The 27,189-nt window shown below is 53.7% G+C and overlaps 1 protein-coding gene across 3 annotated transcripts in view; it reads left to right on the top strand.

Annotated features, from left to right (window-relative positions):
• RRM2 (ribonucleotide reductase regulatory subunit M2) overlaps window positions 1–27,189 on the top strand; it is a 56,262-nt gene that overhangs the window by 9,403 nt on the left and 19,670 nt on the right. For 2 of the 3 annotated variants that reach the window (XM_033437448.2, XM_033437447.2), the window contains exon 10: window positions 6,977–7,225. The exons of the other annotated variant lie outside the window; for it this stretch is intronic. In XM_033437448.2, coding sequence (XP_033293339.2) covers window positions 6,977–7,210 — 234 coding nt within the window. In that variant the 3' untranslated portion in view covers window positions 7,211–7,225. Of the gene's footprint in view, window positions 1–6,976; window positions 7,226–27,189 lie in introns of those variants that run through there. 3 annotated transcript variants of the gene reach the window in all.

Below are 27,189 nucleotides of genomic sequence, written 5' to 3'. Positions count from 1 at the left end.
CTGGCCTGGGATCCAGCCTGGAGACGGGCTCCGTGCAAAGCCGGAACTAGATGGGTATTTGCAGATGCCATCTGGCCAGCGAGCTTCCGGAGATCCTGATAATGGTTTAACTCTGCAGAGCAAGACAGTCCCAGCCCCTCAGTGAGTGGCTGCAGCTTTGAGGCTACAGGATTGCATGGCTTGGCCGATTCAAACCAGAGAAGACTTTGATAGGACCCCCCCCTCACCCAACCCTATCCCCTTCTGTAGAGGAGGCTACCCCTCCTGGTGGTGTACTCTCTGGGCACTTGGGAAAGAACACCATCAGTGATGTCGCCTTGTCATTCCCTGGAGTGGATTCAGTAACCACAACCTCCTCAGCTTGGTTCTAAAGACTAGAGTGGTCCAGCAAGATGGTGGGCTGAGGCGCCCTAAAGCCTCCCGCTCCACACGCCTCCCAGTGAGAAGCCACAAACGTTAGATGGGCAATGACCTCCTGAGAAAGGGGGATCCACAGGTGCCGGGTGGGAACCTGTGCCTGGAGCAGCCCTTAGAGAAATCAGAGGATGAAGGACCAAACACCCTCGGGTTTGGAGGGAGGGATTAATCTGTACTAGGGGGAGTTAGAACCAAAAGAGCTGCACAAAGCAGGACCCTGGATGAAATGGAGACTTAAGAAATAATCCCACCAGCCCTGGGGGAGAGGCTGAGGGTGTTCATGTTTCTGGGCTCTGAAAAAACCAAAACCCTAGGTAGGCCTGTGCCTCTCAGACTTGGGGTCTAGGAACTCACGAGAGATACATACTCCCAACCAAAGTGCACATGATTCCCACGTTACAAAACGTGCAGGGAAACAGACCACATGATTGTGGGAACAATGGGTATAAGAATCTCAGGAACTTAGGTTCATAAGATAATGTGTGATCACAGAAAATGAAGTCAGAAGGAGAAAAACAAATACCGTATGTTAACATATATATGGAATCTAAAAAAAAAAATGGTTCTGAAGAACCTAGGGGCAGGACAGGAGTAAAGGTGCAGACCTAGAGAATGGACTTGACATGGGGAGGGGGAAGGGTATACTGGGACGAAGTGAGAGAGGCACCTAGAGGGGTGGGAGGGAGGAGATATGGGGATATATGTATATGTATAGCTGATTCACTTTGTTATAAAGCAGAAACTAACACCATTGTAAAGTAATTATACTCCAGTAAAGATGTTAAAAAAGAATCAAACCCCAAAGAACAGAACTATAAGGAAATAATAGGCAGATTTTTAAAAAGAACCAGCTAGAATGTCTAGGAATACAACACTACTGGAATTCAAGCTCTTAGAGCTTTAGAAAATATCCTGCTTAGTAAGATTAGACACAGCTGATGAGTTAGTGACCTGAAGGGGTGTAGCTGAAGTAATTATCTGAAGGTCAGATGTGGAGCGTAGAATGGGGTTTTTTATGGGATGGACAATGTCAAGGTAGTAATGCAATTTCCCAGAATTGACTCGTCTTCACAATCCAAGTCCAAGGATGCCTCACCCTCCCGTGTCCAGGTGGTACCTCAGAGCGAGGTTCTGGGACCAGTGTGGGCTGGGCAGGTGTGACCTAGTGGCCGCTCGTGATGTGAGCGGTGTGAGTTTTGCAATTTGGCCGCACTGACCTGGGGACAAACCAGCTGAGGGCTTGAGGCCCAGATGGTAGCATGTGAAGAGACATGCGGGGCTGGTGCTGGACACACGTGGCTATGGAAACCAAGACCCTCTTAGTTTGGGCGTTGGGGCTGAGCCTTGCTGGGTGTGCTTGACCTGAGGGTTCAAAGGACCTGCCCGAGGTTGCCTGAGACCCAGAGAAGGCCTGTAACTGCACCCTCTGAATCAGGTGGAGAATGGGGAGGGGAGTTGCCGTCCCTCCCGGCTCTAGGAAGAGGGAATCTGCTTCGGGAGTGGGTAGGGCCTTGGAAAGGCTCGCTACCCCCTCTTCCTGCCAGACTGACCCCTGCTGCCCACAATCAAAAGTACCTTGACCACAGCCAGTGGAGTTCCAGACTGCCTGCACGGAGGAACTGGTTACTGCCAACCAGAGCCAGGCTTAGGACTCGAGTTTGGTTTGGACTAGGGGCGGCCCTGTTTTCCCCGGCCTTGGAGTTTAGGGTACAGAGAATCTGGGGCTGCTGCAGCCACCCCTCAACCATGAAGTAGGCCTGTATGCACAGTGGGTCCCACACACGGGAAAAGAGGGCTGATTTACAGAGAAACAGAGTCCTCATGACTTCATTTTCTGGATCCAGCCATACTTGAAGTCCACACCCCAAACTATTCACTTAAGTAAGCCAATGAATTCACAACTCACAGCCCTGAGTTCATTTGATCCACACCACCCTGGGGCAGCGAGGATTAGACCCATCTTACAGATGTGGCCTGGAGGCACAGGGAGGTCACATGCCTTGCTGGGGAAAGCACGTGGATATGGATAAACAGTGGCCGACCTGAACTCAGGTGTCCTGGCCCCATGGCCACCCTCTTGTCCCTTTACTAGTTGGGAGCTCTTGTTCCCCTTTATGAGGCACCCAGGCCTCCGCCCCGGTCCCGAGGAGGCGCTTCGAGGAGGCACCTTGTCCAGGGGACTGTGTCCTCGATCCCCTGGTCCTGCTTTCCCTGTGTGCCTGGCGCGGTGCGGAGGCTACTCTCTGCCCTCTCCTTGTCCCCGTGGCCCTGTGGTCTGCCTGGGCAGGAGCCTCCCCTGTTTTGTCTGTAAATCAGAGAAGTTCATCAACAGCCCAGGCTTTGGACCCAGGGAACCACTGCCGGCTGGCTTCTACCCAAGTCTCCCAAGTAAGGTTGCAGCGACGCGCCCTGCACTGCACCAGGAAGGCTGAGGAGAGAGCCGGGCACTCACGGACTTAGTAACAAGGTGAGTGGGAGCAGTGAGTGACCTTGGAGGTGGAAAATGGCGAGGTTCCAGCTGTTTCCAGAAAGCGCCTGGAGGCATGGCTGCCTGTGTGAGGTCTGGCTGTGCCTTCCCTCCTTCCCCTTGGGGTGGGCAGCCTCTCCTGCAGGACCCCAGGACATGCTCCTGCCTCAAGGCTTGCGGATGGGCGCCCTGGTCTGCTCCAGCCTGCCTTGGGCCAATCCCACACGGATTGCAGTTGCTGAGCTGCATTTCCTCACCTCGGCGAGCCTGTTTCTGTCACTGCAGGGACAGTGGCAGCAAAGACTGGTTTTAGAAATTGTCACCGTGAGAACTCGGTAACTATAGTGCCTGGTGTATTTTTTAAACAGCTTTATGGAGATACAGTGTCAATGGTTTTTAGGCTACTACAGACTTGTGTAACCATCACCACAACCCACTTTATAAAGAGACCCCATACCCAACAGCAGTCCCTCGGGTTTCCCCTCCAACCCCCAGCCTTGGGAACCAATGATCCGTAGTTCTGTCTCCACCGGTTTGATTTGGCACATTTTTGAGACGCTCGGTAAACAGAAGTTATTAATGGAAAAGGCACTGCATTTTCTTTCTAAGACATCATTTAGAATATTAGACGCAGCAAAGAGGGAATGGGTCTGCCTCACAGAGACAGATTTGATTTACGTTTCAGAAAGCTCTTCTTCCCTTGGCATATTAGAAAAACATTCTGCATTAAAAAAAAAAGATTCCTGACTGCCTGGAAGGGAACTTGGCCGACTGAAATGCCAAGCCTGCGAGCTGGCTGGTGGTCCTTCATTCCAACACTCCCTGGATCATCAAACATTAACCAAGCCCTCCTCCCTCTGCTGGGGGAGGGACGTTCCGAAGGCCAGGGGTCAGAAAACCAGGCCCCGGGGCCAAATCTGGTTTGCTGCCTGTTTTTACAGACTCTGAGCTAAAAATGTTGAAGAATGTATCAAAAGAATATTTCATAATGCATGGAGATTATGTGAAATCCACATTTCAGCACCCCGTGGATGGTTCCACTGGCACATGGCCACATTACTTGTTTATGTATTGCGACAGAGGCTGCATGGTGTGTAGAGCTGAAATATTTTCTCTTTGGCCCTATCTAGAAAGCATTTGACGTCCTCTGAGTGAGACAGGACCTTGCTCTTGAGGGATCTACAGTCGAGTCAGGAAACGGGAAAGTGGTAGATGGTCAGTAGTGGTGGGCTGGAGCCAGCAAGTACCCACTCGAGCTGGTTATTAAATTTTCAGGGATTTTGGGAGTGTATTAGCTTGCTAGGGCCGCCATAACAAAGTACCACACACTGGGCAGCTTACACAACAGACGCTTATTTTCTCCCAGCTCTGGAGGCTGGAAGTCCGAGATCAGGGTGTCAGCAGGTTTGGCTTCTCCTGAGGCTTCTCTTCTTGGCTTGTGGATGGCCACCTCCATACTGTGTCCTCACGTGGTCAACCCTCGGTCTATGTGTGTGTCTTAATCTCTTTTTTTTTTTTTTTTTTGTGGTACGTGGGCCTCTCACTGTTGTGGCCTCTTCCGTTGCGGAGCACAGGCTCCGGATGCGCAGGCTCAGCGGCCATGACTCACGGGCCCAGCCGCTCTGCGGCATGTGGGATCTTCCCGGACCGGGGCACGAACCCGCGCCCCCTGCATCGGCAGGCGGACTCTCAACCACTGCGCCACCACGGAAGCCCTTAATCTCTTCTTCAAAGGATGCCAGTCAGATTGGGTCAGGGCCATCCTTATGATCTTATTTAACCTTAATTACTTCTGAGGTATTGGGGGTTGGGACTTCAGCATATAAATTTGGGGGCAGTGCTCAATTCAACCCATAACACTGAGCTAGTTAATTAAAGCCATTACTAAAAACTAAATTACATAAACTTATAATTAGATAAATTAGATTAAAGCGGAATATGATAAACATTTAAAAGTCTTACTACCTGTTACTATCATCCATGCTGCTCGGGCTGTTTATATCTGTCTGGTGGAAATAACTGCATAACAGCACGTTACTGGGCATCTCTTTCCAATTCCATGACCAGTGACATCACTTTGGTGGCTCAGAATCAGCTTTGGTATTTACAGCATGGAAACTGATCAATGCTACAATTCAGGCTCCCCACCCAGAGAGCCGATTGTTACCTTTTCCAGCACACCACGGGTGCGAGATGCTAAGTGCCGAGGCAGAGGTCAGCCCAGGCGTTGCGGGGCTCAGAGGAGGAGGCCAGGCCCTGGGGAGCCAGGAAAGGTTTCACGGACCAGGGGATGCTGAGTGGCACCTTAGATCGTCTAGGGGTGGGCCAGGCAGGGGGAAGAAGGGGTGACAAGGGTTTGCAAAGCCCTGAAGCAGGAGAGCGTAACTGGGTCTGGGGAGATGGGGGAGGTGATGACAGGGGTGGTGCATGAACCACCTGGTGGGAGAGAAGAGAGGAGCTTGAAAGGGGGGGTAGGGCAGGCCCTGGGGCACCAGGCTAAGGAGGTTCTGCTTGCCCTGGCGGTCATGGGGAGCTGTGGAAGTATGTGGAGCCATCCGGAGGGGGACGGACCAGGTTGGTGAGGGGATCGCTGACTGACTGCGGGTTTGTGGTCGTGCCTGTGTGTGGGGTGTGGATGCAGGGCCCCGTGACTTGCTTCCTCTGTGTCCTCTACAGGTAGAAGGTAGAAGGTTCTCCACGAATGCTCGCTACACGGCTGAATCATCCCATTCATTTTGAAATCTCTAACAGGGGACTCAGCCTTCTGTCTCCCATTAGAGTTGGAGCTGGAAATTGCCTAAGTGTCAAGCAGAGGGGAATGGTTAAAATAAATTACAGGCTATCTACTCAGTAGAATGCTAACTAGTCATTATAAATGGTAGATATGAAGGCTCTGTGGCAACATGGAAAGCTGCCTCCAGAGTAATGGGAAATGAAATAGCAGAACATAAAATTATAAGTATACTTTGGTTACAGCGATATAAATGATAAAGAAATACACGTACATCTGGATAAAGACGGGCGGTATCACAAACGGAAAAATGAAATCAGGGTGGTGGGAGGGAGGGCAGTTTTCCTTTCTATTCTGTTTTTCTGTTTCAGTTTTCCTCTAATGAATGTTGAAGAGTAGTTGCAGCAACTAGGGCAGCACCTACCAGGTGGATGGCTGTTCAGCCCCGGGAGGAGCTCAAGGCAGAGGGGTGGGCCCCGAGCCTGGGGTGCTGGACCCAGCCCTGGAGTTGCAGCTGGAAGCGCCAGGCATGTGGAGGCCGACGAGCTGGGGCTGCATCCCGTGGATGTCATGCCACTTGCTGGGCCACGCTGGTGACTAGTGTGTGCACCCACTCCTCTGCAGTGATCTCTGCATGCTACTTAGAAGGCTCGGGATCTGGCTGGGAACCAGGAGTCAGTGGCTTCTGTGGTAAGGGCTGGCCAGGGGTCAGCTCGAAGCCCTTTTCAGTTCAGAGAACTGAGCCCAGCTAAGTCCCGCTCCGCTGTGTACAGGCCGAGCTCAGAGGGGTTCAGTCCGCAGATGTCAGGGCCCGGACTTCAGGTGGGGTGTTGGGCCCTCTGTTCCCCCACCTCCACCCCCGACTGTGTCCTCCACAGGGCTTCGGAGAGCTAGTGCCAGCCAGCCACGCTCAGTGACAGGTGTCGTGGGCTGTGCTAGGATGACGTCCCTTTGTTCATGTGGCCTCTCCAGGGAGACTGTCAGCTCCCCCCGGGCAGGACCCGTCTCCTTCGCATCCCTGGTTGCTGCCAGCAGAGGCAGGTGGAGGCTGAATCCTTGAGTGGAGCAAGCCTGCTGTCTGCGCGTGGTCTCGAGTCAAGGGGGCATGGGGTTAAGGGTCTTGTGCTCCAGGGTCACAGGGAGGACGTGTAATTGGCTCCAGGGAGGGAGAGAGTAGGGAGCAGAAGAACCCCCTACGTGCTCTTGGGAAGGAAAGAGCAGGGGGCCAGGGGTGGGGGTGCTGTTCCAAGGTCACAGACACTGAGCACAGGCGAGGCAGACATAGCAGTCGGGGGGAGGGGTGAGGCGTGGGGCGGGAAGGCCATTAATTCCAGGCCTACTATGTCTCCCCTGGGCTGCAGGCGCTGGGGAGACAAGCAAGCACAAAGCAGATGAGGCCCAGGCCCTTGTGGAGAGTGTGTGCTGCTGGGGAGACAAGGCCGACCACTCAGGGATGTGCGGTAAGTCAGGCCGTAGCGGTGCCCTGGGGGCGCGGGCGGGGGCGGGGGCGGGGCACGTGCTCTTTGTTGTGTGCGGTCAGGGAAGGGCTCTCCGAGGAACTAGAGGAGGAAGTGGGGGACAGACCACATGGTTAAAGGAAGAAAGCGTGTTTCCAGCAACCACCAGGCAAGTGCAAAGGCCATGAGGCAGGAACCTCCGTTGTCTTCGTGTGATCAGAGCAGCCTGAGGGTTGGGAGACGGGGTCAGATCAGTGGGGTTTGTGTGTGTGCGTGGAGGGTCTCGTGGGTCCTTGTAGGCCAAGGTAAAGAGTTTGGCTTTTGTTTTAGGGATGAGAAGCATGGGAAGCGGGGGATTAGCCTTCCATTTTATCTATCTATCTGTCTATCTATCTGTCTATTTGGCCGGGCCGTGCGGCATGCAGGATCTTAGTTCCTTGACAGGGATTGAACACGTGCCCCCTGCAGTGGAAACACGGAGTCTTAACCACTGGACCACCAGGGAAGTCCTCCTTCCATTTTAAAAGGAGCACTCTTGTTCCTGTGTGTCAGGCCTCAGCCAGGATGTCCAGTGGAAGCAGGAGACTCGCTCAGAGGCTGTTGCACCTGCCCAGGTGAGGTGACGGCGATGTGCCCGGGTCGGGGAGGGCAGCAGGGAAGGTGGCGGGCACGGCCAAGTTCTGCCTGGATTTTGAAGACAGAGCAGATGGGATTAGCTCAGGGGCTGCCTGTGGGTGTGAGAGGGTAGTGAAGGAGGGTGCCAGAGCAGAGCACTTGGAGACACACACGAGAGGCCTGTCCTGGGCAGGTTACCCTTGAGATGCCTGCTAGGTACGCAGGCACGTGCTGGACAGGCAGGTGAGAACAAGGGACTGGAGTCCAGGGAAGAGGCCTAAGCTGGACACAGCACCGCGGGGGTCTTTGAAGTCATGGGACGAGTGAACCCCAGGAAGTGCGTGTCGACGAGGAGAGGAGAGGGCAAGGACTGTCCCACGAGACTGGAAAAAGGGGCGCTTCCAGCAAAGGAGGAGGGGGGCCAGGGCGGCCAGGGGGGCGCCGTGGGTGAGGCTGAGAGGGGTGCGCCGGGTCCCGAGGGCAGAGGGACAGGGTGGCTGTGAAGAGCGCGAGGCCTGCGCCCGCTTCCTGGGCTGCTTTCCTGCTTCCGCCGTCTGTGGGTGCCCCCCGCCTATTCCTGGGGATGCAGTGGAGAGTCTGTCCCCCTGCAGGGGCACCTCTGCCCCCACCTGGTCCAGGCCCAGCTCCTCCAGCCTCTGCTGTTCGGCGTGTGGTCAGAAGGGGCCTCGTGGCCCGTCGGGCCTTCAGCGGAGTGAACCGGAGGGAACTGTGGACAGCCACGCGCCTCCCCCACCCCGTGGGCCCCAGCGTGTTTGGGGTCTGAGAATCCACGTTCCTGGGGAGCAGCAGTTTGGGCCTGAGTGGTTTTACCTGGGGTGGGGGGAGGACGGAGGAAGGGTCAGCCTTCATGACCTGTCAGCCGGCACTGCCAGAACACCAGGCAGGGGTCCGGTGCAGGGCCTGGGCCCCTCGGAGTTTTCCCAGATCCCAGTCTGGGTTTCTTTATCCTTCTTGGGTCGTGTTGTCTGGCTTCCTCCCCACCTCAACCCTGACACTGCGTTCCCTAGACACCAGGACCTTTGTTTTCTTTTCCCTAACGTTTCTATGTTGCTCACCATGCACTATTCTAAGCACTTTTCATATACTGACTCATTCACTCCTCACACTATCCCTTTACAAGCGAGGGACCGGAGGCGCAGAGAGGTTAAGTCACTTGCCCAAGGTCACACAGCCAGTAAGGGGAGGAGCTGGTATTTGAGCCTGGGGCAGCCTGGTTCAGCTGCTCTGAACCTTCACGTCTGTCGTGCTGCCCCCTTGTGGCCCCTTCAGTTCTCACCTGTGTCCTCTGGGCTCCGCTCTGGAGGCTGTTTCTCAGTCCCCTTTGCCTCCCCCATTCCCCCCTCCCCCTGCCCTCTCCTCCTCTCTCTCTCTCTCTCTCTCTCTCTCTCTCTCCTGCAGGGTTTTCCCCCAAGGTCTCTCCACACCTGTCTGTGGAATCGAAACTCTCACCTCGACGCAGGTTGAGTTATTCAAGTAAGCTTCTCCACCTGGGTGTCGCACCGACACTCCCCAAACTACACCCCCAAGACGCTCACCATCTGCTGTTTCCTGGCTCTGCGAACGGCACCCACAACTCTCCAGGTCAGAAATCCCCAAGCTGGGGGATCTGCCTTTCCTCATGTGGCCAGGAGGGGGAGCCTCCCACCCTCCCTTCTCCCTCACCCGCACCCGCCTCGGCCCCATCCTGCGGATCCGCTCCCAGATGCTCCCAGGCAGCCCGTCCTAGTGGAGATCACGGCTGGCCGTCTCACCTGGGTTCTGGCCGTCTCACCTGGGTTCTGGCCACACTCGGTCAGGCTGCCTTTCCGCACTTTGCCCTCCTCCAATCCGTTATCCACATAGCCTGCAGATGATCTCTTAGAAAGCAAATCACATGATGGGTCCCCCTTGCCCTCACCCCGCGGGAGCCAAGGCACCTGCTGGCTTCACCGTGCCACCCTGCCTGACCAGCACTGAGCCTTAGGGCTTTCCCACCTGTGCCTGGATCTCACCACCTGTCCAACTTCTGCTTTTTCGGGGTTCAACCTCCAGGTTACTTTCTCAGGGCGCTACCCAGACACAGTGGGGCTATGTTCGTGTGGCTCTGAGTGTTTATAATACAGAATTGGATCTGTCTGTCCCTTTTGTGACCTCCCCATCCCATGGGTGTTGAGTCCCCTGAGGGTAGGGATGGGGACTAATGTGTCCACGGTATCATCAGCCAGCACTGGCACAGGCCTGGCACTCTGGATTCTCTCAAATGTTTATTGAATGAATAAATCAATGAAGGAGCTAGTGAGTGACTGACCTGGGGGAAGCCGCTGTCTGTGACCCAGTAGCAGGGCAGTGGGGCGGTGAGTGGCACACTAGTGGGGATTAATCGAGATAATGGTTGCAGAGGCGCTGGCCCTGGAGGGGGTGGTCGCTGTCTCCACTCCCCATTCCCTTCCCGCTAACGGTGACTGCAGGTGCTAGGTGGATATTACGGCCATCCCTCCCCTGCATTCACAGGACCTTGTGGAGACTGTCCTATGACCTGGAGCTTCAGGTCTTTAGAGCCGGACACCTGAACCATGGTGGACTTCCTTCCACAAGCGTCCCCAAGCTCTGGGCCGGGCTGTGCTCCCTTCTGTGGATGCAGGAGGGATGGAGAAGCAGCGAGCCCCCGAGGCCTTGGGTTCCTCAAAGGTCAGTGACGAGGTCCCACACCTACTTGTTAGTGCACAATGTATCTCACATCTACTTGTTAGTGCATAATGTATTGCTTTCTCAATTTTCTTTGGAACCTGTGCTCGTCCGGATGTTCACAGGATGTGGTGGGAACCGAGCTTTATGAAGCTGTTGGCAGAGTAGCATTTGGTATCCCTGTGGTTCTAGAGGTTTCTGGGGCCTCGGGGCTGGGCTCCAGCTGCAGACAGCCACCTGCCTTCTCAAGCAGTCGGCTTGTGAGCCCCGCAGCTTCCTCGTTCCAAACACGTGAGTGACCTTATGATTCCGGCCCTTCCGTGATCCCCAACAAACTCCCGATCACCTAGGAGACGCCCGTGATGTCACGCCCTGCCCACTGGGTCCTGACCTTGAGTCCTGTTGGGGGCGTGGGCAGGCCGGCTGCTCCTTTTCTCTAGTGGGGGTGGGGGTGGGATGAGGGGGGCTTTTGGTGTCATGCTGAGGGACCTGAAGTCTCCCTAAACCCGCTGAGTTCTAGCTGGGGAGTGACACGCTCAGGTGTGCATTTCAGGCAGGTTGAGGGTCATGGACGAGAGCCGCACCTTTCAGTCTTTCGTTCACGTCACAGGGGCCTGGTGTCCACCCCACAGCCAGCGTGTCGTGAAGCAGCAGTCACTCTTACCACGCCTGATACATTCCAGCGTTTTCTATCCTCTTCTCTCTCATTTGTTTTTCTGACAATGCTGTTTGCAGCTCTCCCCATCGATTTCCTGTCTCCCTGAATGTTTTTGATGTGCAGTTTGAACGGCACTGGATTGGCAAGAGGGAGACGGGGGCAGGAGTCCAGCTGGAGAGTGGCAGGGGCGCAGGGCTGGGCCCTGGGCAGACCGAGCGAAGGTTCTGCACCACAGGCTCTGGGCCCCAGGGCGTGCACACCGCCTTGATTCCCCGGGCTCAGCACATCCCCCTCAGGAGACAGGAGACGTGGGGCAGCTCCCGAAGCAACAAGAGGGGACCTGTTATTGTGCCGCGTTGGGGATCCAGAAGATGTGGTTTCATAACTCAGACACGCTGCGTGGTGTCTCAAAGTCATTTCATTAAATGTCGAGTGGAATCAAAATAGAAATTACATCTTTGGGACAAAGCCCGTTGAGCCAGGAGCCAGGCATTCTGAAATGGAACCAGAATAGTCTCCCAGAGGCTGGAGCTGTGGATCCAAGGCAGCCCTGTCTACACGGCCAGCTTCTCCCTCTCTGGCTCATCTGAATCCCCAGATGTGGCAGGTGGTGCAGGAATCAGAAGCAGCCGAGGTGGAGATGATGATGACAGCGCCCCCTTGTCACACACTCCTCGGTACCTGCGCTGAGCTGAATATCGCTGATCCCCACCCGTCATCTGGGAGGGACACTTCTTACATTTGAAAACACTAAGGCTCAGGGAGGGCAAGGTATTGGCCTGAGGCCACACAGCTGGTAGAGGCAGAGGGGATTTGAACTCCAGAGGGGCTCCCATGCCCACCTTCCTTTCTGTGTCCTGAGCTTCCTCTCCCCCCTTGCTCCTGGTTTTTGCAACTAGATGACCAAAGTCGATTAAATCCGAATGTCTGGGGGAAGGGCTTGGGCATATTTAAAGCCCCCTGGCAATCCTAATGGGCAGTAAGGGCTGGGGACCACTGCTCTCGAGGGCAGGGAAGCGTTATGAGTGACTTTGTGTCTGCCCTCTGCTGGGTGGTCCATTCAGCTGGTGCACGAGAAGGACCCTCTTCTGCAGGCCTGGTAACCCAGACCTTGCAGCCCTGTGAGCTCGTCCATCCCACACACCACCCCCAGGTGTGTGCTCATCCCCCATCCCTGTCCCCAGGTGGGCCAGGTTTGGAGTGCTGGAGAGCTGGGGTGGCATAGGAATGGAGCAGACCCTGAGGTGTCCGGTGAGCCCAGAGGGGAAGGGGGAGGGGGGCAGTGCAGGGGCTTTGCACCCACCAGGTGGAGGAAGGACATTCCTGGGCATTGCTTTTCTAATCCATTACTTTCACTTTTGTATGTATTCTTTCCTTCTACTTAGGTTGATTTTGTTTTTCTTATTTCCTACTTTGGATACATAATTTATTTCCTTTTTTTTTTGGTTTGCTTATTTAAATGTAAGTTTTTAAAACCACTTTTCCTGTGAGAACTATTTTAGCTGGGTCTGGTATGGGGTGTTTCCCTTATCATCATTTCCACATATTCTGCAGTTTGGGTTTGGGCTTCTTTGACTCACGAGCTAGCAGTACTTTCCTCCCTCAAGATGGCAGCCTTTTCCCCCCAGGTTTTGTCATACATTTTTAGTTTTATTGCCCTGTGATTAGAGAATGTTTTACATTGTTTCTGCGTTTTGGAATTTGAGATTTTCTCCTTGTTAGTTGGAGTGATTTTATTTTCCTGTTTTTCCCTAGCTTTATTAAGGTACTCTCGACATACAGTAAGCTGTGCATATTTAATGTGTACTATTTAATACGTTTGGACACATGTACACACCCAGGAAACCATCACCGAAGTCCAGCTGGTTACCATCTCCGTCACCCCCAGTTTCCTCACGCCCTTCTGTAATTTCTCCCTCAGGCTCTTTCTTACCCTCAGCCTGTCCCCAGGCAGCCACTGGTCCGCTTTCTGCCAGTGTAGGTTCGCTTGCATTTTCTAGAAATGTATATAAATAGAACCTGAGAGCTGATTGGTTTTTTTTAATTAAAAAAAAATTTATTTCTCTTTTGGCCACCCTGCGTGACATGCAGGATCTTAGTTCCCCGACCAGGGATTGAACCTGTGCCCCTGCAGTGGAAGCATTGGAGTCAACCACTGGGCGCTCAAGGAAGCCCTTGATTTCTTTTTCGACTGGCTTCTTTCACCCACCATAACTATTTGGAAATTCACCCAGTTGTGTACAACCAGGGTTCATTCCTTTATATTACTGGGTAGTATTGCGTCGTATGGACGTACCACATGTATTTATCTGTTCACCTGTCGATGGACATTTGGGGCTTTTATGAATAAAGCTGCTGCAAACATTCACGTAGAAGTGTTTCATGGATGCTTTCCTTCCTCTTGGGCAAATAACGCAGATGCAGAATGGCTGGTGATATGGTAGGTGTATGTTTAAGTTTTAAGGAACTGGCAAAGTGTTTTCCAAAGTGACTGGCCCTTCTACATGCCCCTGAGCGCGGAGAGCAATGTGAGAGTTCTCGTTGACAACTAGAACTGGTGGCCAGTCTTTTTAATTTTAACCGTCCTAAGTGGGGGTCAAGTGTATCCCCCATAGTTTTATTTTATTATTATTATTTTTTTAATTAATTAATTTATTTTTGGCTGTGTTGGGTCTTCGTTTCTGTGTGAGGGCTTTCTCTAGTTGTGGCGAGCGGGGGCCACTCTTCATCGCGGTGCGCAGGCCTCTCACTATCGCGGCCTCTCTCGTTGCGGAGCACAGGCTCCAGACGCGCAGGCTCAGTAGTTGTGGCTCACGGGGCCTAGTCGCTCCGCGGCATGGGGGATCCTCCCAGACCAGGGTTCGAACCCGTGTCTCCTGCATTGGCAGGCAGATTCTCAACCACTGCACCACCAGGGAAGCCCCTCCCCCATAGTTTTAATGTATGTTTCAATAATGACTGATGACTTTGCACATCCTTGCTAATTTGCTATTCAAACGCCTCGTCTTATTAAGTTGTAAGGGTTATTTATGTTCTAGATACCAGTCCTTTGTTAGATATATGATTTGTGAGTATTTTTTCCAGTCTGTGCCTTCCCTTTTCATTTTCTCCACAGTGTCTTGAAAATCAAAGTTTTTTAATTTTGGTGAAGTTGAACTTCTTTCTTTCTTTTCTTTTTTTCTTTTATAGTCTGTGTTTTTTGTGTCTTGTTTAAGAAATTCTTCCCATGCTAAGATCATGAGGATTTTCTCCTGTGTTTTCTTCTAGAAGCTTGGTGGTTTTAGCTCTTACCTTTAGGCCCATGATCCTTTTTTTTTTTTTTTTTTTTTTTCTTTTTTGGCCACGCTGCGAGGCGTGTAGGATCTTAGTTCCCCAACCAGGGATTGAACCTGTGCCCCCGGCAATGGAAGCGCCAAGTCCTAACCACTGGACCACCAGGGAAGTCCCCCATGATCCATTTTTTTAGTTAATTTTGTCTATGGTGTAAGGTAAGGTTTTTTGTTTTGTTTTGTTTTGTTTTACATATGGCCCTCTTTTATGCATTTTCTGAAAGGAGAAGTGGGATATGCCAGCTCCTCTGCTGTGTTTGAGTTACAAGGCCCCATTCCACTGGGATTTCTTTAATTGGCACGTTTACATTCTCCAACGGGGTGGAGTCTTGTGAAAATGTAAGATAAATTACAGAGAAATAAATAGACTAAATATTTGGCATATCTGAGTGTCATGTGTTAAATTGCAGTCTAGCCGTGTGAGACTTCCCGGGCTGGGTTTTCTTCTCTCTGAGTCTTTGTTCTGCAGACAGAAGGAACTCAGTCTCTCTGTCCACCCAGCTGGTCACCTACGAGTCGACCCAGAGAAGTGGAGAGGGCACGGGCTGGAAACAGACTGAACTGGATGTGTCCCTAGCTCAGGCCCTTACTGCCCGGCCATGGTTTCCTTACTGTAAAGCAAGAGTGGGGCAGAATATCTGGTCTCCCACGCCACACAGCAGTCGGGTTCTGGAGTTTTCCTCCACTTTTTCTGATTCCCTCCCCTCTTCTATTTCAAGCCAAAGTGTCTCCTTTCTGCCTCAACGCCTCTGATTTTCATTTGACTGGGAGCAGCCCCAGAGCCACGAACCAGGAGCCATTGGGCCTGCCCTGGGTGACGCCTGCTCTCTTCCTTCCGGCCCTCCCCAGCGCGTGGAATTTCCTCCAGGACACTGCAAAGAGCTCTCCCAGAGCCAGAGACACCCAGCTGGGGGAGTGATGCTGAGCCAGGGTTACGTGACTCCCACTGGCCCCCAGGGAGGTGTAATTATGCCATCAAGTTCTCATTGGCTCTGCTTTAAGGGTAAGGAGGCTGCAGCCCAGAGAGGTTGTTCAACTTGTCCAAAGTCACACAGGTCGTGTTCTAAACCAGATCAGCTGAATCCAAAGCCCCCATTCCACACTGCTCTCCAAGGACTCGATTCCTCTGGCCGGGGTCTGCCTGGGTCTGTGGGAAGAGCCCGGAAGGCACCCCAAGGAGCCCGTCTAGACCTTGGAAATACAGCTGCTCTCAAAGCTAAATTCGAAGTCGGTCTATTATGCACAGTCTTCTTAGAGGGAGAACAGCTCCCAGGCCTGTAGGACCTAAAGGAAGCTGAGTGAATGCTGTGAGCAAAGGAAGGGGCAAGCCCGCTGCGTGGTCCTTGGTGGTGGGGGACCAGCCGTGTTTCCTCTGGGATGTGGTGCATCTGAGTCGTTTGGAGTGCTGGGGGACAGCCCCCCAGGTCTGCTTGCCTCTTGGGAAGTGCTCACCTGCAGGAACAGAGGAGGGAGGGGCAAAAGCCTGGCCAGGTCATCCATCCACTCATTCAGTACTATTCACTGAGCCTTGGCTACGTGTGAGGGACGGTTCTGGATTCTGGAGGCAACAACGGAATGAAGGGAGGGGAGTTTCTGAGCTCACCCCATTACCTGTGCTGGGATTTCCCCCAAAGCCCCAGGGTGAGGGACTGCAGTGGAAGAGAAGTAAAAAGGGAATGGGCAGTGGTCTTGGCCACAACCATAGGAGGTGGAGCCTGAGCTTCAGCAGCTTGGAGGGCCGGGAAGCCCACACCATTGCAGCGAGCAGGTGAGGGCACTATGCCGGGTGCCCTGAGACCCCCCGGGCCCTGTGACCCTGTCCAGAGAGAGGACTGGGAATACTGCATCTCTGGGAGAAAGTAGCGCAGTCCTTGTCACACCTCAGTTGCTCGAGTCAGTAAAAAAAAAAAAAAAAGGCTTCTTGGTTTATACATCAGTCTTATGAGTCTGGCTAATGTGAGTCTTCCCTGCAAGCCAATCTGTGCTCTGGTTCTGGCACAGCAGTGAGCTGGGTCAGCTGAGGGGTAAATGCCACCTCAGGAGGCTCTTGGAGGACAGTAGCAGCGTCAGCCACCAGCCACTTGGCAAGCAAGAGGTTATGTTTGGTTCAAACACAAAGATTGTGAAGCCCAGTGGTGAAAAGCCAGACGAATTCTTGTCACCCCAGCTTTTCCCAAGCCTCTGAAGCCTGGGCTGGGGCGGGGGTCATGATGTGAGCTGGATGCAGGGGACGCAGGTTCTATTTACACACGTTCTCTTGGTTGTCCCTCCTGTGGGCTGAAAATAAGTGCTGCTGGGGGCTGAGTCATTCCTTCCTTCATACCTGGGCTGCTTTTCCAGCACTTTTTGAGCACAGACCTGCTGTATGCAGGATGTTTCCCTGAGCCCTGTGAGGGAGAGGGAGGTGAATCCCACCCAATTCTTGCCCTCGAGGCCCTTGGGGTCTAGAGAGACTGAGGGGGCCAGAGAACCAGTTTCTTGGGTGAGAGGCAGGGAGTGTTGGTCCTGCCCTGGGCTTACCTGTCTGCCTGCTGTTTCTGGGTTTCCTCACTCCAGAGGGTGGGCACTGCAGGTGGATCTCCATACATTCTATAAATTTGACATTTAGTCTGTTCTGAAACGAGGTTCTGGGTTACATTCTCTTTGGAGGTTTTGACAGAATGCACAAGGAGCTAGATTAAATTAAAACAAAATTGCAATCGCTCAGTTAATGACTGTGACAATACAAATAATTTGCAACCAAATTAATGCGATATTAGGTCTCATCGTTATTCTAATAATCTTCGCACAGCAATACAGAAACAGTTGTTTGGGGAGGAACAATTCATTACACGGGAGAACAGAGTTTTGGGAAAGTCTCAGAATTTCCTTCTGTGATCTGAAGAGGGAGAGAGTGGCGCTAAGGTTTCTGAAGTGCCTGTCGTGTGCTAGGACGCAGGGGTGACAAAGAGACAGTCCCTGCTCTCGGGGAGCACCCAGCTCACATAGTGGGGACAGCCATAAGTGACTGTAAAGTGGCGTGGCCTTGAGAGGAAGAGGACCATAGGGGAAGGCTTCCTGGAGGTGGCGGCATTGAGCTGAGCCTGGGCAGACAGTAGCATCCACTGGGTCTTGTCCCCCTTCTTGCCTCCGTTTTCTCTGCAGCTGGCTTCAATCCGGCATTTGTCCCCTCTTCACCTCCGAAATGCTCTTATCACGTGATCTTCACATTGCGAGATACAGACGGGCCCTCGGTCCTCATCTTCCATGACTTCTGCTGTACCTGCTCCCAGAGGCTTCCATGGCCTTCGGGGCTCCCCCCAGCATCGCTGGCCCCCTTCTCTGTCCCCTCTGCTGGGTCCTCTTCCCTTCTGGACCTCCGAACACCTGCAGGCACCGGGCTGAGCCTTTCCCTCCTCTCTGCCTCATCTCCTGGCTCCCCGGACACTCACCTTCCAGTCCTGACCCTCCTGACTGCCACGCGCAGGCATCTCACTATCATACAGCACCTCCCTGCGTGTAGGGTCTAATACACATTTTTTAAGCCAGATTTTGTAATACAGAAAGGTGCACATGGCTTAAGAGCCCCGCTGGATGCCTTTTCACGAAGGGAATGCACTGGGGAGCTGGCTCTGGGATCAGGGAGAAGGAAGCCCCTCCCGGCCCCTGTGGCCTCAGCACACAGGCGTGGCCACGTCCTGACTCTGTCATCTGAGATGGGTCTTGCCTGGCCTGTACTGAATATGAATGGAATCACAGGGCATTTGATCTGGCATATGTCTTCTTCGGCCCAGTGTCACGTTTATGGGACTCATCCACGTTTCTGTGGATCTGTAGTCCGTCCTTTCTGTTGCTGTAGAGAGTATTCCATCGTACGGATACACCACAGTTGATTCATTCTACTCCTGATTAGCATTTGTGCTGTTTCCATTTTTAGAATTATGAATAATCCTGGTAGAGGGGGCTGATGGCTCAGTTTTACTCCTTACTCTGCAGGGATTAGCTTGACGTGGTCGGTGCGGGGGCGGTGAAGTTGAACACACGTGTGTTAACGGGACCTGCAATGCCCTGGCCTAATGGAGGGCATCTCAGCACCATGGCTGGCCCTTTTACTTTAAATAAAGGAGTGCACGAATTAACGAAGAGATAAATGAATGAATGCATGGATGCATTTCAGAAAAGGACATTATTGCCTGTCGCCTTGTGTCAAATACTGTGCTGGCCGTTTCCATAAATGTTACCACAGTTAATCCTTGGAGACAGGGGATTACCTTGACTTTATAGATGAATAGGAGATTCAAGACCCAGAGCTTCCAGGTCATTTAGCTTCTCTGGGCTCAGTTTCCCCATCTGCAAATTGGCAACAGTAGATCTCAGCAGGTGGTTGAGAGAATGAGTACGTGATATACACAAAGCAGTCAGCATAGTCCTGGCACAGACAAGGGCTTAATAAACTTGCTTGTCATTTTTTTTTTTGCGGTACGCGGGCCTCTCACTGTTGTGGCCTCTCCCGTTGTGGAGCACAGGCTTCGGACGCGCAGGCTCAGTGGCCATGGCTCACGGGCCCAGCTGCTCCGCGGCACGTGGGATCTTCCTGGACCGGGGCACGAACCCGTGTCCCCTGCATCGGCAGGTGGACCCTCAACCACTGCGCCACCAGGGAAGCCCTTGCTCATCATCTTTATGGTTCAAGGTCATGAGCTTGTAAGTGGCCAACTCAGGATTTGAACCTGTGAACCTTACATCATCCCACGCATCATTTCCACCACTGGGGATATGGGAGAGTGAAGGAGGGGTCTTGGCTGTATCTTTCCAGCCTCCTCTCTCCCGAGCTTTGGGACGTGGGGGGGCTTGTGCCCGAGCCACCTCTGTCCCCTCCCTGCCGTAATCTGGGCGAGGATTAAGCAGATCAGTTTAGACTCAGCCCTGGGATCTGGCGTCCTCCCTCCTCTAAACTCTCTTATCCAGAGGATGAGATTAGTACACACTCATGGGATTTCCTCACTAATTTCATTTTCTGTGTCGGGAGTAATAGGGCCTCTTGAACTATCAGGCTCATTTAAATTCAAATAACAACCAGATTAGCATGTGACTGGAGTTGGGGCCCCAGGCTTTGCTCTGAGCAGGCCTGGCTGCTCCCAGCAGAGGGCATGGCGGGTGCTTCCAGAAGCAGCCTCCTCCAGCACCAGGTCAGCCAGCTGTGACCAAGCTGAAGCCACTGGGACCCAACCCGGGCAGGCCCCTCTCCAGCACCTTCACCTCCGGAGAAGCCGCTAGGAATTAGAACAGTGACCCATAAAGAGCAGTGCCCCTGGGGGCCCGCCCGGTGGAGACCTTAGCCCCTTGGATGGGACAGCTTCTGGGCTTCTTCCATGAATTTGTCATTTATATCACACTCTTGGGCCAAGCGATGCAGGTCAGTTTCAAATGGGGATCAACTCTGGTGCTACTTTTTAGTGACATCTGGTGCTAAGAGGTGAGGGGGAGCAGGTGACATTTTCAAAGGGTTCTGTGGCTCCAAATAGGACAGAACCACTTCCCTGGTGAGTGGTGATTCCTTAGTTCAAGCTTGAGTGTTTGAAGAGCTGTGAGCTGTGGTTGCTCTGGGTGCCGAGACAATGAGCACAGGCTTCGGGGCTGTCTCTCGCTCAGCCCTGAGAGACCCCAGGGGGCGGAAGCAACACCCGAGGGGCCCCAGGAGGACACTGCAACACCCGAGGGACCCCAGGAGGACACTGCAACACCCGAGGGACCCCAGGGGCCACGGCAACATCTCACTCTTCCTCGCTCCTTGCCCTTCAGTGGCAGGGAGGCACACCGAATTCCTTGTTTCTTCCTTCGCCTTGACGGGCAGTGTTTGCCTAGTGTCTACTCCTGTCTAATTCTCAGGAGACTGAGGCTGCCCTCCTTGGGGCTTTTCTCCTATTCAGTTCCACAAACAGCCCCAAGCCAGCCTCTGTGCTGGTGATACTGAGATCAGACTCAGGGTCTTTCCATGAGGATCTCACAGTCAGGTGGGCTTGGAGTGATGTTTTCCAAATCAGGATTTTACTAGTGCAACCAGAAAAAACAGCTCCAGGAGGAATGAGGTTTAGACTTCACTGGAGTGAAACGGTTCAACAGGCTTCTTTCCTGCAGGACTGCTCAGAGCCTTTACTGGGCACAGAAAGGTATAAGTTGGGGCATTTCCCAAACACACGAGGGCAGGACCCTCACTGCATGCATACCATGTAGCAGCCTGGCCCAGGCGCTTTCCTGGCCCTGTGAGGTGGGCAGCATCATCTCCATTTTACAGATGAGGGACAGAGGTGCGAAGAGGTGAGGGACTTGCCCAGGTACACAGTTCAAAAAGGAGCCGAATGACAGCCGGAAATCCCTCGCTCGGACTGGTCTCCCTCAAGCTGCTGGGCCTACAAAGTTGTTGGTTAATGGGATGGTATGGACGCGCCCTTTCAACGGCATGGGCTCTCTGAGTCAACCAGGCTGCTGTTTTGTTAGGATTGCAGACACAGCGTTTGGGGGACAGGGGTGACTGATATCAGATGTGAGCCCTGGTCCAGGAAGCAGGGGACACAGGATGAGTCTTGGCTCTGCCATTTATTGGCTGTCTGAGATGAACTAGCTCCTTCTGGATCTTGGTTTCTCCACATGGAGATAAAGGACCCCCTCTGTGTCCCCACGGAAAGTTCTGGCAACAGTTTCCGCGGCCTGTCAACAATTGGATGCGTGCGCCAGTTTAGTGGGGGAAAAACGATGTTCTTTAGCTGGCTGGAAGCCTTTACTTTTTTCCGGCCAAGATGACTGTGTATCTCAAACCAGCTGTTTGGTCAGCATGAGGCAAGCACACCTGCAGGGAGACTTGTTTCCGAGTGGAGGCTCTGCTTGGACTTGCCGCATGACCTTGGGCAGGACGTCTCTCCTCTCTGACGGCGGGGACTCCATCTTTACAGTGAGGCATCTGGGCTCCAGCATTTCGTGACTGGGGTTCTTTAGGCCCTGACTAATGGCCTGTGGCTGCTGCTGCCCAGGCCTGACGAGGGAGGTGGCCTTGGGGCATCGCCACCCCCAGGCCGGCACATCCCAGAGGCAGGTGCGCTCGGCCCGCTGCTCCCAGGAACAGCCGCCAACGGGCGAGAGGTGGGGTCCTGGCCGGGGAGAGCCAGCGGGACCTGCTCTCCTACAAGCAGGGCTCTGGGGTCCAGTACTTCTCAGCTAAGCAGGTAATTGTGTGTGCTCTTTGTTCCCCACACAAAGGAGCTCTCAGAGAACTTCCGAGAGCCTCGGCTTCCCGGCTGATTTGATTTTTTTTTCAGAACTGGAGTGTGAAAGCCAGGCCGAACCTGCCTAATTGTGCCTGTGAAGGCTATTCAGAGAGACCATTCTTGGAAGGAAATCAGGACAATTAGCTCTTGGCTGTGGGTAGAGGGGGGAAGCGAGCTAATCACGGTGAATGTCAGCCTGTTCCCGGGGGAACCAAAGGGCACAGAATTGGGAGAGGAGATAGGAAAAAAGCAGGGCATCTGCCCACCTGCCTCCGAGGGCTGGGTTCGCCCATCAGGCGGGAGCAGAGGCCAGGCCAGGACGGGGAGGGCTGGGGAGCGCTCACCTCAGACTGCTGGGGTTGGTTGTGCGACCTTGGGCAAGTCACTGAGTCCCTGGGGTCTCAGTTTCCCTGAGACTGCAAAACAAGCGCTGTGCAAAAGGACCAGATGGAGCGCATCCATCATGGAAACGACAGGTGGGAGCTGCAGGGTCCAGGGCAGACGGTGCTGGAAGGGCCTGAGGAGAGGGCTCCCGTAGCCAAGCGCAAACCCTGGTCCTCTGGCCACTTCCTGGCTAGCTGCTGTGTCCTCCCCCTCCCCTCCCCCTCGCAGTCTTCTGCCTGGACCAGAGGAAAATTTCTAATTCTAAAGCGAGTGCCTTGGGCGATTGGGATTGACATGTACACACTGATGTGTATAAAATTGATGACTAATAAGAACCTGTTGTATAAAAAAATAAATAAAACAACATTCAAAAATTAAAAAAACAAATAAATAAATAAAGCGAGTGCGTCACTAAGCTTCCAAGTCAGAGAGGTGACAGTTTAAATCTCAGCTTTGCCTCTTCTAGCTCTGTGGCATTAGGGACGTTCCTTAGCCTCTCTGAGCCATTTCTTAGCTAGATACGTTGTCGTACGCAGTGGCCTGACACCCAGTGGGTGATGAATGCTCGTTGTTGCAGCCACTACATCTGGAAACAAGAGTCCATGCAAACTCATTTTCCCCGTAATGAAAGCTTGTGTGAGTGTGTAGCTATTTAGACAGTGTTTCAGAATAGAGGATGTGCTTTTCTACCTTTTTTGAATGGAGTCCAAGAGAAGCAACAGAGTGTTAGAGCACCAGCGTTGTGGTTGGACGCCTGAGTCTGCATCCAGGTTCCACCCCTCACTGAGTGTGTGATAATCACTTTGATCCCCAGTTTCCTTGTTTCTCAGAAGAGATAACTAGATCACACCCACTTCATAGGTGAGTTATGGGGATTAAACTCGTTGCTGTACTCAGAACAGGGGCTGACGCTTAGTAAGTGCTCGATAAATTTTAACATCATCATCATTATTATTTGATGACTCAGGGTCACACTGTAAAATCCACGTGTGCCAGCTGGCAGTGTGGGGATGAATCCATTCCCACGTGGCTGAATGAGAGAATCAAGGCTCAGGGTCAGCCAGTGCTCACGGGCAAGGCCAGCAGGCTGACATCCGTTCTATTGGTCTATGCTGGACCACATCAGTTGTTAACTGTTTTGAATACCACCCCTGGAGAGAAGAGACAGACCCTCAGGGCTATGTCCAAATGCAGGGACTGAGGGGACAGATGTGAGTGTGGCCAGCAAACCGGCCCTAGAGGTGACCCAGGCCTGCTGTGAGGAGCCCTGGGCCCTGCGGGGGTCCTCTGGCTCTCACAGCCACTCCACTGGTCCCCAGGGGTGAGAATGAAGCTGCTACGCCAGCCTCAGCTCTTTCACCCAGGCGCGTGGGGACAGGCTGCCCCAGCCACGGGAGGAAGCTTCCTCGTTTTATTCCTTTATCCTTTCGCTGCTCCTTGAATAAAACGCCTTGTGTTTTCCCCACTCGGAGGGCAGCCACTTTACTCTTCTGGTTACCTTAATCTCAACACTTTGGGGGAAATTTTGGAGCTCGCCATACACGTTTCCCAGCGAGCACCTTCATGGAATCCTGTGGGATGATGTTTTCCGCGGGGAGCAGGGCTGAGACCAAGTGGTGGTGCCTGTGGGTTCACAGCCCCATAGCTGATGTCCCCAGGACCCTGTTCCATCTGGGAAAAAGCATGTGCAGAGCTAACTGGGCTGCCAACACCACGCAGGGGACCCACTGTTCCTGACCCCAGCCCCTCGTTTAGGACCCAAGAGAGATAAATAGTGTAATGCCTACGTGAAATAATGGTTTGAAGCAAGCTCTGCAAACAGCACTGTGCCAACAGGCACTCATGGTTATATGACTCGTGTCCTCTCCTGGGTGACCAGGGTGGCGACGGAGCTGAAAACACAACGTATGAGGGATGGTGACGATGTCAGGGAGGATTCTTCCCCCGAAGAGGCCTGGCCAAGATGCACGTGACCCATTGGACTCGGTGCTTGGTTGGGGCAGTGTTCACTATGGGCCGTGGGCCGTGGGCCTTGTGGTTTCTCCTTCCCTGTTGCTGGACTCGAGTACAGAAGCCCTTCCACAGTCCGCAGTGTCTGAAGATGGGAAGGGCAGTGGGCAGTGAGGAGGGAGCAAAGGCAGCGGGGCTGGCTCGGGGGCCTGGCGGTCCTTCCACCTGTGGGCTGCGTAGCGGGGTGGCCTGGAGAAGACGGAGCCCTGCTTGGGGAGCTCTGTCCACCCAAGCCTCTCCACGGCCCCTCCCCGCTGCCTACCTGCCGGCTACACAATTCTGTCTTAATGCCTTTTCAATAAAGCCTTAAGGACGACAAGCCCCATTTCCCAAGCAGAGCAGAACGGTCATTTTACACTTCATCTAATTGATGAAAATTGCTCCTCTGAATTAACCAGGCCTTGCTTGCAGAGCCGAGGGTGGGTAGTGAGACCCAGAGACAGAGCGGCTAGCCGGGGAGAGAGGCACGGGCGGTGCGGGGCAGCGGGGTCTGGTCGGAGCCCCGAGGTGCGGGCTGCTACCCCTCTCCTTGGCCCTGCTCTCCTTCTTCCCCCCGGCGCAGCTGCATCCCCCCCCGCCCACCCCCCAGGCTCCTGCTACCCTGCTAACCTGTGTCAGCCACTGGCTCCTAACAGGCTCTGTCCCTCCCTGGACACCAGGCTGTGACCATTTAGGGCCTCTGTCTTGGGGTTGGCGAGGGTCAGGGACACATCCACTCACTGCGTGGCAAGTGGGTGAAATGTTTGGTCTCCTTTAATCCTCCAAACTGCTCCAAGAGCTAGATAATTATGATCCCATTTTACAGCTGAAGAAACTGAAGCCTGCTAGGAGGTGCTGAGGACCAAGGCTCACCCTGCTGACCTGGAGCCCAGGCCTGTTCACCGCCACACTCCTGCCCTGTGGGGCTGGGAGACGTACCTTGCTGTTGTGTGTTATCTTCCAAACCCTGGCGGAGTGCGCACTGCACCCCGTAGCGCTCTGAGCATTTCCCACGCGCACTTGGTTAGGAGGAGGCTGTTTGCCCAGAGTCCAGGCCTTTCCCACCCGTGAGGCCTGGATATTTGGCGGAGGACGGCTTACCTGGGACTGCACGAGGAACACCTCTCCCTTTGCTGGGGGCCGACGTCAGCAGGAATGAGAGCTGTGCCTTCACGAGCCGGCTGTAAAATTCTGTCTGATGCATGTGTATTGACACCTGTCAGGGAGGCCTGTCACAGCCTCTTTCAAGCAGGGCTCAGGTTCCACCTCCCCTGTGAAGTCTCTGCTCTCCGGCCTTGCCTTCAGCTCCCCTGGAGCATCTCCCTGGCTGTGAACTTGGTTACGGGCAGGTCCCTCCATTGTGCCCATCACCACTGAGTCTCACTTGCCTTGGTTTTCCCAGGTCTGCCCCTGTAGTATGCGCTCAGCAAATGATCGTTAGAGGAAAGACTAGACAAATTAAGGAATGAATTAGCAAGTGAGTGAGAAACGAATGACTGGCTGTGAATGGATCCCTCAGCTGGGTTGGGAGGAGTCTTCCCTAGGCATCCCCGCTCCCCTTTGCTCCTGGACCCCAGCTGCCAGATACCTACTGGCCCTGCTGGCTCCAGGGGGCCGGACAGACACCTCCTCCATACCCAGGCCCCAAAAAGTAAGTGCGCGCGCCCTGCACAGGTGGTCGCAAGACCGGGCAGGGCAGGGTGTGGAGTCCTCCTGGCCAGCGGTGTGTGTCTGTGGGCTTGTGTTCAGGGGATGGGATGCAAACCAGGCCGTGAAGGCAGTGGTCCCGCCTTGCTGATCTCCTCCACTGACGAGCTGTACGTAGCCCGCGGCAGCTGCGAAGACCCAGCCGCTGCGGAGGTCCTCTTTCCCTTGGCTTTTCCTGCCTCTTGGAGGAACTGGATGCAAAATGGAAGCTGAGAGCTTGGGCGGGAGGCTGGGGGAGCGCGACCGGGCGGGGCTGGTGGTCGGGGAGACGTGGCTGCCACCAGAGTCCACCCGATGGCCCTGAGGCCGGGTCCCCAGGCCACAGCAGAGCAAGGCCGGCTGTGCATTGTGGGGGAAGGCAGGGCCCAGCCGAGCTGGCCAGGACGGGAGAAGGCAGGCTGTCTGGCTGCTGCGTGAGGCTGGACAGAGATGGGAGAGGCGGGATCAGGGCCAGTGTCCCGGCCCCAGAGGCAGTGTGCTCCCTCCCAGTGTACTGTGTTTATGGCCTGCCCACTCCCATTTTCCAAATTGAAGATGATTGTGGCTGTTCTGATTTCTCTTCCCACCCGAGGCCCTGTTTCTGCGCATTTACTAAGCCCCTTGGCCAAACGTCTGTTCGCCCAGAGGAACTGTCTCCGGGGTTTTCTTGGAGACAGCTCTGAAAGCAACACATCGAACTGTTGGGAGGAAAAACTCACTCTGTGGATTTGGGTTCAGTGGTTGGGGCCTGCGAATTTAACTGACAATGGACAGATGAACAGGAGAAAAGATAGCTATATTCACAGGCATATAAGCACACGAAAGAAGCGGCTGGAGGTAGGGGTTTATACACCTAACTGATTAGGGGAAGGGGAGGGGCAGGAAGGAAAAATGAGTTTATTTAGGAAAGACCTACAGGCTTTAAGAGATAAGACAGCTTGATGCTTGTTTACACAGGTGGTCTCCTGTCTTCTTCTGGAGGGAAAACTCCCCCAGGGAAGGCATTTATGGCAGCACCCCTCCCAGAAGCATCTGTCTGTAGTCAGGTAACGGAAACTCCAAAAAGACTTCTTTCTGTACCTGTTTATCTGTTTCATTCTAGTAAGCAGTCAGCCTTCCGGGCCCATGACGCTGAATTCTCTTTATAAATTCTCAAGTCGAAGCCCCCTTTTTAGGTATAGTTATACACATGCAACAAGAGGGAAAGATGTATTAGATTAACTGTTGGGTCCAGGATTCCTCTTAAGAAAGGCACTGTCTTTGTTCCCAAGGATGCCCTCATATGCCCTGTGGAGGCCTAATGTCCCTTCTCAAGAGAAAAGACTGGAAAAATGCTCTGCATGTGACGGGTCTGGTTTTTGTGGCAGAGACAGTAGCACACTGTGGGTGGTCCAGGCTGGGGCGAGGGAGAGCGGAGACCAAGGCCTTCCCAGCAGAGGACATGCTGAGACTGGTGCTGTGTGCTGCTGTTTTGAACCTTGCTGGCATGGCCCTGGTGCACATGCCCTTTTCCAGAGTACCCTTGATGTC

This window comes from Orcinus orca, chromosome 13, assembly GCF_937001465.1.
Source record: "Orcinus orca chromosome 13, mOrcOrc1.1, whole genome shotgun sequence".
Lineage (NCBI taxonomy): Eukaryota > Metazoa > Chordata > Mammalia > Artiodactyla > Delphinidae > Orcinus > Orcinus orca.
This window is presented reverse-complemented; position numbering and strand designations above follow the sequence as displayed.